The sequence below is a fragment of the Apodemus sylvaticus genome, chromosome 15 (assembly GCF_947179515.1).
Source record: "Apodemus sylvaticus chromosome 15, mApoSyl1.1, whole genome shotgun sequence".
NCBI classification, from domain to species: Eukaryota; Metazoa; Chordata; class Mammalia; order Rodentia; family Muridae; genus Apodemus; species Apodemus sylvaticus.
Window position 1 is genome coordinate 7320998 of NC_067486.1, and position 13663 is coordinate 7334660.

General features: G+C 48.2%; 1 protein-coding gene across 5 annotated transcripts in view; it reads right to left on the minus strand.

Annotated features, from left to right (window-relative positions):
• Nucleotides 1-13663, minus strand: part of Eva1c (eva-1 homolog C) — a 76689-nt gene that overhangs the window by 31036 nt on the left and 31990 nt on the right. For 3 of the 5 annotated variants that reach the window (XM_052158776.1, XM_052158774.1, XM_052158777.1), the window contains 2 exons: nt 8931-9127; nt 5382-5505 (listed from right to left, as the gene is read on the minus strand). The exons of 1 other annotated variant lie outside the window; for it this stretch is intronic. In XM_052158776.1, coding sequence (XP_052014736.1) covers nt 5382-5505; nt 8931-9127 — 321 coding nt within the window. The remainder of the gene's footprint in view (nt 1-5381; nt 5506-8930; nt 9128-13663) is intronic. One more of the 5 variants, XM_052158775.1, reaches the window with a different exon arrangement.

Below are 13663 nucleotides of genomic sequence, written 5' to 3' on the forward strand. Positions count from 1 at the left end.
GCTTCGTGGTGAGCCCTGGGGATGGGTTTTAATATAGTCAACCCCCTACTCCCCCTGCAGGTGGATTTTGGCGGTTTTAGGTAATTGCAACTAATGACAGCTTGGTAATAATAAATAGAAAATTCTAGAAGTAAATGTTTCCTAAATTATAAACATCCTTATTCCCTGTTATGCACTCTTCTGCAACTGGGCTCTGTCTACACAAGATCTGAGTCCTGCCTTTGCCCAGCATTTCCACCCTGTATATGCTGCCTGCCCATTAGTTCCTTGGTTTATTGTCTTAATTATCAGATCTATCATTGAAATATTGAAATATTTATATTTGAATAACCCTGATTTTACTTCCTACCTACCCCAAAGTACAAAAATGTTAATGGTGGCAATTTTATTTAGTATAACCACAGCTATAACTTTTATTATTAGTTGTTACAGATCTCTCACTGAGCCTAATTTACAAATTAAACCTTATCATTGGTGTGTATCTATATAAAAATCATAGTATACATAGGGTTTGATAATATCTGTGGCCCCAGGCATCCACGAGCCCTCTTGGAGCATGTCCCTCTGGATAAGGGCAAAGGATTTTTATATATTTAAGTGGAGGGGACATCCAGATAGTTGTCCAGCCTGATACCTATGGGCCACACATAGCTAGTTATGAACGCAGCCGACACAAAGCCACAGCTTGCTTTGCAGATGATAATGTCGTGCTGCAGTCGTAAAAGGTTGCACATGCCTATGAGTGTGATCAACATGCAATCGGAGCAGTGGTCAGGCTGTCGATGCTCACAAGATTCCCATCGTCTCCAAGAAGAACCCAAGGTCATAACACAGATTTAAAAGACCCAGACTGGCTTACTGTAGTCTCCGTGTGAGATTTTACATTTAGATCCCAGGAAAAGTTTGTCTCCTCCTAAAGAGACCACCGATTCTGAGGCTTGGGGTGTCTCCTTTTCGGGGAGCTGAGTCTCCATTGCCGGGCATTTTCCACACTGTGTCTGAATAGGTGCTCAACCTCACCAATATTGACATTTCGCTTGACGTCAAAGGCCCAGAGTGACAGCTGACATTTGATGCATAAAACATGGGAGCCACATCAGGGAGCTTTTGCAGGCAGACGTGTTCAAAATGCTGACCAGGAGCAGAGGGCCTCCGAGGCAGTGGGAGGAACTGGCACAACCAGACCTCAGCATAAACCTTTGGGTAGTTTGGTTTCTTTATTTTGAGATAGTTACTATATAGATCAGTCTAGCCTTAAACTCACTGTGTAGCTCAGGCTATCCTTGAACTGTGCCTCAACCACCCAGAGACTGAGATAGAAGGCCTGTGTCACCATATCCAGCTTTAAAAAACTTTTTTAAAAGGTTTATTTATTATAGGTAAGTATGCTGGCTGTAGCTGTCTTCAGATACTCCAGAAAAGGGAGCCAGATCTCATTACAGATGGTTGTGAGCCATCATGCAGTTGCTGGGATTTGAACCCAGGACCTCTGGAAGAGCAATCAGTGCTCTTAACTGCTGAGCCATTCCACCAACCCTGGTTATTACAATTTTTTAAAGGCACACCATGGAGTGAATATTAACCATGGCTCTTTGATAAATGAAAGCTCAGTCATTTGATGGCAGCAAACCCCACTGAAGGTAACAGGACACCATGCGCAAGGCCTCCAGACGCCCAGTCCCTGACCACGCACCCTGCAGCACCCTGTTGCTTCCTGCTGTGTTGTACTGACCTTCCCAATTCTATGCTAATGTGCTGGCTGTCACCTGGGAGCAGTTTGGGGTTCTAAAAGAGCAGGGGACTCCTAGCATAACTGCTGCTCTCTTAAAGGAGTTCAGTTGGAGCAGCTCTGAGATCTGGATCGCCTCCCAAGGGTGAGTCACTGACTCACCAGCCAAGCCCGGGAAGGCAGAGGCAGGACTCTGCTCAGTGTCTAGTAGAGAACTATGCGGGCACCCCTTTCTCCTAAACGCCCCTGACCTGAAAAGGGCTATGCCCAAATAAACCCACGGTGAGTTAAAAAGTCATCAAGTTGAAAATACAGATGCCATTTTTTGCCAACATTTTTTTCCTTAAAAAAATAATAGACTGTAATACATTTAACACGCCTAAGCTACAAACACATTATAGCTTCTCCTTGTGATCAAATGACCAACTGGCGGCCAGTGGGATGCCAAGCCTGACTAACTGAGATCAATCCCTGGTACTCATGTGTTGGAGAGACAGAGCCGACTCCTGCAAATCGTCCTGTGCCCTCCACATACAAGCCCTGGCATGCTCCCTTCCTGCTCACTCCAGTGATGTTTGAAAAGGGCCAACTGGAAGCTGTGGCCGGAAGCTACTGCTAAGCATTGCAAGAAAAAGGAGTATTGATGTGACTAGCTCAGGGACACACAAAAATTCAAACTTTTCTGGGTTCAATCACCAGCAGCATAATATATATATGTATACATATACACATATGCACACATATACTTATACCTATTCCTATACATCATATACACATACACATACATCATACATATATATAGCATGTACACATACACATATGTTGAAAATACAGATGTCATTTTTTGCCAACCATTCCTCCCCCTAACGCACATCACTTAGCATCTGGACCAGTTCACTTTTACATCTCAGCAGGGGGCTGTCAAAGGTTGGAGAGGTGACAATCTGCTATGACACCTTGACAATCTGCTATGATCTAGCTTGATACTGACCTTGCTCAAAACTGCCACTGCAGGGGGATGTAAAATCGAAATGGACACTTGGCTGCTTGGATTGTGTCCTCAGACTCTCTGTACTGACGGTGCACCATGTCATCCCCAGCTCCTAGGACGCATCCCCACTTCTGTCCCAGGAGCATCACTGCTTGTCAGAATGCACATCAGTGACGATCACTAACTAGCCTGTTAATTGGCATCATAGCCAGCCATGACTCCACTCAACTCCACCGCAAGCCCGTGCTAGGCATCTTACAAACAACAGCAGCCCACACGTCAGAGACACCTGTTTACTGCCTCAGCAATGGAGCTTCTGAAAGCTACTGTCCAAGAGCACATGAGCAACCTACCCAGAACTGCTTGGAGACATGGCTGCTCTGAGATCAAATTCCCTGAAGGAGAGAAGGAAGCAAAGGGGTGGGGGTGGGGTGGGGGTGGGGGGACACTTTGGGCAGGCCTGCTGGTAAATTAACTCCAAAACCCAACCAGAAAACCAACACTGGTGTGTCGCATTTATCAATTTTCCTGGTGTCAATTCCTTTGTCAGGTGGACTTCTCAGAGCACAAAACTAGGAAGAGACTCTCTGTGTGGCAAGCATCAGACTCTCAGACTCCTAGATGCTCTGTGTCACAGCACCGGGTGCAGCTGTGGTTGCTGCAAAGATCACAGCAGAGCGAGAACCATACGGAGACTTCGAGGTAGGAAGGCTGAAGGAAAACGGTCTCCAAAACTGCCTTCCAAAACTCTGATGGCCAAGGTCCAGGCCTCACCTGTTCCCCCGGGGGGGGGGGGGGGGTACACACCCGCATCTCCTGATGTAAACATTGCCCTGTTTTGTCTCTTCTGAATTGATCCCCATTGGGAAGCATAAGAGGTACATAAGGACACTTCATGTAACTGTTGTGTTTAGAGATGGGTCCTTTAAGTATTAGGACTAGAAAAAGGTTAGCCATGTTGGTGGGAAGCTGGGCAGACACATCCATGTTCTGTGTCTCCAGTCCATATTAATCACACTCACACCACCCTGTTCTCCGGTTGCAGGCAGTCGGAACAACTGCTTTTGAAAGGAATATTTGCTTTCATCATGGAGGTGGAAACTAGGGGTAGAGAAAAAGATGCCAAATCTAATGGCAACAGAGGGCACAGCTGAGTGTTTCCGAGTCAGTCGCAGGAGGCCCACAAAGGATGCAGAGACCTTGAAGTGATGCTTGTCCTCTGTTGGCTGAGATAGGGGTTGTTGGGCTGGGGGAGGCTGGCGTGGGTCATCAGGCACTCATCAACGATTAGGCTAGGCTTGTTTGTGGCTGCTCACACTCTACAACAGTGTATGTGTGAGTGTGTAAGACAGTGTGTGTGCAGTGTACATGTACAGCAGAGTGTGAGACAGTGTGTATGTGGGTGAGCGGGTACGTATGTATAAGAGGGTATAAGGTCATGGCAATGTGTTTGTGATAAGGTATAGGAGAGTCTCTTGTGTGCTGTGAGTGTACAGATGTGCGTATGCACTAGTCTGGGTGTGAGTGTGTTTGCAGGTACAGTACCAAGGGGCCATTCTACCGTATTCCTGGTGTTTCTGGAAGATTGTTGGAGAGAAGTCTGCTGTCTGCTAAGAGGGTCTGGGGACTACTTCCCCAACAGGCAATAGAGTGAAGTCTTAGACCACTAGTGTCTTAGAATGGACAGAGATCAAAAGCAAAACAACAAAACAGCTGAGTCGGGCTGGCCGAGAGGGCACTGTAGAAACAGACTATCGTTCCTAATGGGGGAGCTGTAGAAACCAACTATCGTTCCTAACCTCTTGTTTCTATTGCTACAATTTCTTGCCCATAGGTTCTTCAAGTTAAAGCCTGCTAGAAAGGAGGTATGAGAAGCCTTGGGTGAGAGTCCAGCTGTTAGTTTTTATGTTCATGTGTCTCTGTGGGTGTGAAAGTAGAAAGGAGGTCTTAAGAGAGGAAAACAGATTTCAAGGAAGTGAAGGAAAATGAATAATAATTCACGTGATGATTGGATAGGAAAGAGAATGACTGGGAGTGGAGAGGTGAGGGAGGGGGTTCAGGGGATGGGGGATGGGGGACAGAGCAGTGGACAGAGAGCTTTGATCAACCAGAATTATGCATGAAAATGCCATTACTTTGTATGCTAATTTAAAACAAAGAAGAGAAAGTCTCTACGCCTTGGCTAGTTGCAGGCACATCCCAGGGGTCTGGAAATAGACCTGCTCCTTGAAGAGGGATTGCTTAGAGCTTGCAGTTGGCTGATCATAAGGCCCTGGGCATTGTGGATGGCAAAAGTCACCAGGGAAAACACAAGAACCAGAATGGGGGAGAGTACTCCAGTGCACCTCACAGCCACGAAACTGGGATAGCCAGTTCACACACATGTGAGGCGCTGGCTCTAGTGGAACCAGTGCCACTGAGCCCAGTGAAAATCAAACTCGTAGCACTTGTTTCCTCCACTCTGTGGATACTTTCAGCATCAATACAATCGAGTTTTATACCATGAGATTGATTTTTACATTTGCAAGATTCGTAAGTGCGATCTTTCTGATCTTCCTGTTAAGGGATTTGGGGTTGGATAGGCAGAGGACTTGGGTCAGGAGTGTCCATGAAACCAGGGGCCAATCCCAAACACACTGTCCCCCCTCAGAAGTTACTTACTAGGTTGGCATTTAAAGGAGACCAGGAGGTATTTACTGCTTCCTGGACAAAGGTCAGGTCCAAAGACTCGGCTATTAACCAGGAGGTGGCAGGCCCGCTGGTTCTGGCACTCGTCCAGCACCTTCTGGAAGGAGGGGTAGAAAAGGACAGGCTGTAAACTGCATACAGTGTCTGCTGGACCCCACACCCGGGCTGCTTGGGCCCTGAGGGAGTGAGGCTTCCCTGCCTGACCTGAGCTGTGTCTTGGATGGAAGCACATGAGGTTGGGGGTGAGGTGGGGTGGTGGATCATCTTCCTGTAACATCCAGAAGGAAGGATTTGGTCCAGTGAACCAGACCCATGGGATAGCCAGCCCCAGCCAGAGTGGGCAATATGACAAACTCTTAAAAAGTGCTGTCCCAGTTGGGCAGTGGTGGCGCACACCTTAAATCCCAGCACTTGGGAGGCAGAGGCAGACAGATTTCTGAGTTAGGGGCCAGCCTGGTCTACAGAGTGAGTTCCAGGACAGCCAGGGCTATATGGAGAAACCCTGTCTGGGAGTGACAGGGGAGGGGGAACCTAACTAAACAAACAATAAAAGTGCAGTCCCTCAAGGACCCAAGGCTCCTGAGTGCAATCGAGTCACATTTGATTATTCAGCAGGAGGGCGATTCAAGGTTTAAGCTGAGCGAGCCATTATGACCAGGAACTAATGACCAGGCCAGACCTTCTTAGTTTTAGAATGGCCACGTGCAGGCCATAGGAACTTGGAAAAAGGTTCAGACACCCAAATTTGTTCCCCTAAATAAAATAAAGTTGACTCCCACCTTTAACGAACTCAGGGCACTAGCTGGTGACCTTGCTGCTGAATTCTTTAGTGGAATACTCAGTCAAAAAGCTTCCCCGCCACCCCATCATCTCCTCTGGAAGTTTGTGGAAAACCCTGCAGTGTCTCATGGAAAGATCCATGACTTCCTGCTGCTCCTCTGAGCTCTGGCTCCCAGAGAACGCCCTGCCCAGAATAAACTCAGGCCCCAGGCTTGGTTCTGATGAAAGAAAGACCAAATCCAGACAAGGATTCTCAAGGATCTATGTATGCATTAGAACTGAATTCCATGCAGATTTTTCAGCTTTCCTGAGTTACCATGCTCTTGTAAGTGGCTCAAGGAACACATATTTCCATGAAGGATGTTGGTCCTGCCATGTCACCTACCTACCACCTCAGAGGCCGAGGAGATATGGATCTGTCAATCAGAAAGAACTCCCGGGGGGGGACCCTTTCTGCCCCTGGGAGGCCCAGCTCTCGGATGATGGCACACACTGGCATGGCTAATTTTCTTGGTGAACTACACAATGTTTCTGTAAGGTTCTTCCATCACAGCAGGCTCTGAGGCAGCCTGTGCTCAGTCTGCGTTACAGACTGCAAAAATGCAGAGAGGCACCACGGCTCCTTGGGTGCCGTGACAGATGTTAACCTGTCCCTATCTTAAACACCACTGCCCCTTGGGACACAGGCTGACTCAGTACAGTGTGAGGCCTTAGGGGGAAGCAACTTGCTGAGCTGCACAGGGATGTTCCTGGCACACTCAGCCACTGATTGTGTTCACAGATGCTAACATGTCAGCCTAAATGAACTTCCTCTTCCCTCAGGGCACCAGGCTGGAGCAAGGGTGTGGGTGCCTGCAGTTGGCACTTTCAACAACCAATGGGTACTTTTGTGCTCCGTGCTGGCCAGCTCTCCTCTCATGTACCTTGGAGGGCAGCAGAGGGCCTGGCCAATGAGGTTGGGTGAGGAGGGAGGGGAACAGGACTGTGGTTTTTGGAAGGGAGGCTGGGAGGGGAGGGACTGGGGCAGGGTGGGGCACTCAAGACACTACGCTTGACTAGCAAAGAAACATGTTGTCACCCATCACAGCACAGAAACCACGTCAAGGGACATGTCAGCCAGATACATTCTTTTCTGTGGTTCACCAATCACATGCCCAGATGCTGTGGGGGTTTTTTGGACTGAATATGTGGTATGAAAAAAATAGAAGAATTTTTGTGTCATCTAATATTTTTGCTTCTTTTTGATGAACATTAGAAAAATTATACGGAAGTCTCCTTAGACCTTCTGGTAAATCTACCTTCATCCACATATTCTGTGCTGACCATAACCAAACCGACTTCTAACACCATTTGTTGCAAAGAACTTGAGAGGCATTAAAATCATCCCAGGATGACAGTGACTTAGTAATGTTAGCTAGGTAGTTGAGGTGACCGGTTGTCAATTGCTTGGATAAAGTTGGCCTTAGTGGCACAGGCCTGGAACCCCAGCTCTCACACAAAGACGTCAGGGTGAAGACCCATTGCCTGCCTGGGCTACAGAGCAAGTTCAGAGCCAGCCTGCGCAACTTAGCAAGACCCTGTCTCAAAAAAATCATAAATAAAAAGGGGGGATCTGAGACTACAGCTTGCCTAGGGCCACAGTGCTTGTCCAGAGTGCAGGAGATCTGAGGTTCAGCCAGTCCCCAGAACTGAGAAAAGTTGCTTTGTGTGAGCCACAGATGGTAATTCCACTAATGAAATGATTTGACTTCTATACATACCAATTTTCCTCAAACATGCCCAAGGAGGAAGAGAAGAAGAAAGATGGGGAGGAGAGAGAAAAGAAAAGAGGAGGTGAAAGTGAAGAGGAAGAAGAGTAGGTAGGAGAAAGAGAATGAAGAAAGAGAAAGAAAAAGAAGGAAGAAGAGGAGGAGTAGGAAGAGGAAGAGGAGGAGGAGAAGGAGAAGGAGGAGGAGGAAGGGGAGGGGGAAAGGAGGAGGCAAAAAAGGAGGGGGAGGGGGAGGGGGAAAGGAGGAGGGGGGAGGGGAGAAGGAGAAGAAGAAGAAAAAGAAGAAGAAGAAGAAGAAGAAGAAGAAGAAGAAGAAGAAGAAGAAGAAGAAGAAGAAGAAGAAGAAGGAGTTGAAGTTATTGTTGTTGGTTTTCCTGGCACTGTTCAGAAGAAAAACAAATTCAGCCAAGCCCACTCAAAATATTATCCAAATGAGAATAACATGGTTGTCTACAGGTAGAGAAGCAAACCAGGAGACACAAAAGACATATATATATATATATATATATATATATATATATATATATATATATATCTTGGGCCATTCTTTAGAAGCTCATGACCTCCAATTCTGATATCAGAAAGACACGTGGGGTTTCTGCCTTTCCCACTGGGACATGGATCAGTGATGTGGGCCTGGAGGCTGAAGTCCGACACGGCTGGTTTGCTTCACTACAGTAAAGAGTGTGCCTGCGACCGACTTCACACTGAACGTGTGCTGAGGGAACGTTGTATCTCCCAGGGATTCCATTTGCACTCTACATCGAAGACTCATTTTGAGAAGCAAGCAGCAGCTCACCTGCAAAACTTAATGGTGTATAGTAACTGGGGTTTTCATGATTTTTGCTTTGAATGAACTGTGAAATCACATATTATGAATGCAGGGAAGAAGGGGGAGGAAGAGAGGGATGGAGAGAGAGGAGAGAGAGGGAAAAACTACTTCATGATTTTAGAACATCCACGAAACGCAATACCTGCAAAGTGGTGGATGCCACACAGGTCATGTTGTCTTCCCTCTGGGAGGTGGGCTCCTGGGAACTACACATTTGGTAATCTTGCCCATAAAATGCCGACTGGACACTTATTGTTGAATGCCGAGGGCACTGTAGATTCAAATAGTCCCCGTCACAGGCATAGGCGGTGTGGTTTTGCAGGAGTTTGGTTAAGTAACCTGGAAAATATTCAGCCGGGTTACAGGAGCCCCGGGAAGCCCCCTTCCCCGTTCCTGCATAGATTGCAGAGCAAGGAGATGCTAATGTCCCTGAGGTGGGGGAGGGGGGACGCTGGGTTAAGAAGCTGTGGTCATATATAGCTTCAGCAGAAGATTTGGGGCTGGTGACTGAAGGAGGCCACAGGGGCTGTGGGGTCAGATGCTGGCTCTCTTGCATGGGCCAGGTACCTTGGTCTGTGGTGGCCTGGCGCAAGGCTTGGAGGTCTCCGTTCCCTTCAGGCAGCACACTAAGGGATTGGGCATGAGCCCAGGGAATCTGGAAGAGCCTATAAAGCAGTACAGTAGGCTGAGTGGGTGTCCCTGGGCGTGTGGGCACCCGCCCGGAGGAAGACTTGAGTTCTCTGACCTCCAGGCCTTCCTGGAGTAAGGGGGATGCCATTAAACTTCAGGAAACCACTCCTGGGCCTGCCTCACCCCAGAGAGGAAAGCTGGGGAGGGCTGCCTGCATACAGTAAGGCCTGCTGGGAAGACTTCGGGGGGCGGGGCAATGAGGTGATGGGAACTACAGTGTAGCTTTGCTGCGGACTGAGTAATGTATCTCCGTATTCCTACTGTAGCTCAGTATGTGACTTAATTTGAAAACAGGAACGCAGTTATAAGTAGTTAAGAGGAGAGAATACCAAGCTCAGGGATCTCTTAATGCCATATGGTGAGTGTCCCCATCAGGAGATGAGAGAGAGAGAGAGAGAGAGAGAGAGAGAGAGAGAGAGAGAGAGAGAGAGAATGGTGTAAAGAGCCAAGCGATGGTGATGGGTGATGGATGTACACAAGCCAAGGGCGGCCAAGGATGGCCAGCCATCAGCAGACACTGAGGTGTGTGGCTCTGCCAGCGCCTTGATTTCAGACCTCTGAACTGCAGGAGTAGGAGTTCTGAGGTACAATGCCACCCATTGTAGAAGTTGTTCCAGCAGCCACAGGAACAAAAGGACACTCTGCATGCCAGTCTCCCTGGTGACTTCTCAAACAGTGAGAGTGGGAGTCAGGCCGGGCCTGGGCCCTGAGGAGCTCTGGGGACCAACAACCTGGCACATCTGGAGCTCAGGCAGGTTCTCAGAAAGGAGGAAGTAAGTTCTGGCCAGAGTGTAGATCTCCCTTCCTCCTTCTCACACCTCATGAGGTCAACTGCCAGGCTCCTGGGAGTGGAGCCAGGGACTTTCTGCTGAGGTGTGTGTGGGATCTGCTGGGCAGACTGACAGGGAAGCATTATGGGAGGAAGGGCCGTGCCTGAAGTCTCTGATTCCCACACAGCCGACCCATGCCTCTGTGAGTTCCATTCAGGTTTCACAATCTCTCAGAAGTATAATTCCAGACTGAAAGTGCCTGGGCTGCCTGAACGCTCACATGCAGTCTGGTCTAGGGTCATTCTATTCATCCGTGCGAGTTCTGAGGAAGACTGTGAGTGCCCACTGGAAGGCTTACCCTAGCCATGTGTCCCCATCCTCCTCCTCCTCCTCCTCCTCCTCCTCCTCCTCCTCCTCCTCCTCCTCCTCCTCCTCCTCCTCTCCTCCTCCTCTTCCTCCTCCTCCTCCTCCTCCTTTGGAGACTACCTTGCTCAGAGTAGCAATGTCTAATAGGAACAGCAGAAGGAACTCGGGCATCAGTTTGAATCTGATTCTTACTTCTCTCCCACCAGCCCTCAACTTCAGGCTGTGGGTCAGTGTCTTCTTGCACGGCATGCAGGGAGGGAGCCTCTGACCTAGTGAAAAGCACCAGTAGTCCAGAGTTTCTCTATGGGTCTTAACACCCTGCTGGGCATACTCTGCCTGCAGGAAATCAGGGTGGCTGCTTTGGAAGGACCAGCATTTACTCTGAAATGTGCTAGGCAGGGACCTGTCCACTTGATCCCTTTGGACATCAGAACTTCCTGTCCATCAGCCCCTATCCCCAGAGCCCTGCTGAGAAGTCAGCTGATTTCAACTCTGAAGGAATTCTCAGAGGATGGCACTGGCTTAAGGCTCACTGTTTATGCAAATGATGATTTGCTGCTCTAATAGTTAAAGGACGGGCCAGGATTGTAAGGATGGTGGAGTCTGAGACAGAGAGCTCTGGGTCCTGGATGCCTGTGCGGAAGTCTAATAGTTAATCTCAGTGCTAATTGAGATCATCCCAAGGGTTGTCTGTGAGGTTTCCAGAAAGGTTTAGCTGAGGGGGAAAGACACACCCTAAATGCAGATGTCACCATCTGATGGTCTGGGTCCCAGACTGAAAAGTAGATAAAGAGGGGCTGTGGACATGGCTCAGTGATTACGAGCCCTGCCTGTGCCATCTGCGGGAACAGAGCTCAGATGCCAGCACCCACGTAAGAAGCCAGGAGTTCCATGCACGCGTGTAACCTCAGCTCAAAGTCAGGCAGAGCCCAGAGGACCGCCGGTGCTTGCTGACTCCCAGAGTAGCTGAGAAATTGTGAGCCCTGCGTCCCCCGACCTCAGAGAATTAAGTATCAAGTGGTAGAGGAGGCACCCGATGTCCTCTTCCGTGGGGCTCCATGTACACACACAGATTTACACACCAATGCACACATGCACCAATGCACACATGCACCAATGCACACATGCACATAAACTAACATGGAACCAGACCCTCCCCAAAAGACACAAAGAAGGAAACAAAACAACAATAATTAAAAAAACAACAGAGAAAGAAATTTTAAATTGAGAATAAGGGAGAAAGCACAATGGGTACATCTCTTTGCCTCCCAACCACAGTGTAATCATCTGTGTCACACTCCCGACATAGTGGACTCTAGCCTCAAACCATGAGCCAAGATAAACCTTTCCTCCTGGCATTGCTCCTCCTTGGGTCGTTGGCCACAGCAATGAGGAAAGACACAAATACCAACTGCTTGCTGCACAGATCATCACAGGAGCAGCAGGGGAATCTGCCCATGTTGGGTTAGCACCTACCTCTCCTCACTCTATGAACCATGTTCTTTTCCCATGACACAGAGCTTGACCTCTGTGGGGTCATTTCCATCAAAACACATGTGTATATTCTGCACTCGGTGATGGCCCAAATCACTTGCTCTGTCCCACATTTTTGTCCTAGGAGTGCTCAGAATGGACTAATGCAAGATCATCCAGCCCCTCTTACTATGATACAAAGAGGACACTTGGGCAGTAAAGCCTGAATTTAGCCTATTCCCTGTTTCAAAACTGAGTGCGTGGACTTGGTTTTAAGACCAAGAACTAGAGACGCAGGGCATGAGATGAGGCCTTAGGTTCAAGCTCTAGTCTTTGAAAATGAGTCATCAACACACACATTCAAAAAGACACACAAAGACCTTACCTTAAATCCACATCACTGAATAAAAGAAACTAGTCTGAAAAGCAACATACTATATTACCACGCAATTATAATTACATGATGTTCTAGGAAAGACTAAAGTATGGATACAAGAAAAAGATCAGCACTGCAGGAGTTAAAGGAAGGGAGGAAGAAATAGACAGGGCACAGTGAATACCCAGGGATGTAAAACTACTACCTGACATCTGGTATTGTCATGGTAGATGATTGTCACTCACACTGGCCCAAACTCTCATGTACACCACTGAGAGTGAGTCCAACAGACGCTATGGATGTTGGGTGAACTGTGGCACTACAGAGGCAGAAGCAGGAGCATCAAGAATTCAAAGCCAGCCTGCGCTACATAGAATCTGTGATGGCTCAACATAGCCACAAGAGTTATTATTAGGAAGGGAGTACAGGGGCGGGTCTGGGAATGAAGACACAGAGTCATTGGCCTAAGGGTAATGGGCCAATTACCCTTGGTGGCCTTATGAAACTGGAAAAGCTAGAGAAAAAGATCCCAAAGGCTTCAGAATTGAGCCACTTCCACATTGGACTTTTAACCTCTAGAACTACAAATCTGTGTTCTGTGTGGGTGCATGTGTGTACATACACACATATGTGTGCATGTACATGCACAAGTACATGCACATCTGCTCACATGTTCATGCAGGCCAGAGAGCAGCCTCTGAAGTCTCCTCTTGGGTGTTGTCCACCTTTCTTACTGAGAGCAGGTCTCTCGTTGCCCAGAGCCTTCCAAGAAGGCTACTAGTTAGCCAGCCAGCCAATCTGCCCACCTGCACCTCCCATCACCAGAATACAAGACGTTTTACCATGCCCCTGTTCTTCTGTGCCTGGTCAGGAATCAAGCCAGCACTTTACAGCTGAGGTTCCCAGCAGCCCCTCTGTGCTGTTTTGAGACTAAGATTGTGGCTATTTGGTTTCTTCAGTGACTGTTGGAACGACCTGGTGCACATGAGAGACCCAGAGTTGTAGGTTTAAGAATGGTTATTAGGGAAAGATTTTAAAAAATAAGTATGTTTGAACTGGGCAGTGGTGGCGCATGCCTGTAATCCCAGCACTCTGGGAGGCAGAGGCAGGGGAACTGAGGTCCATCAGAGAGGGGACATAAGCTCAGAGGGTGAGCACACCGAAAGTCCTTTGAGGGCAGAGCATTAGAATGTCCCAGAG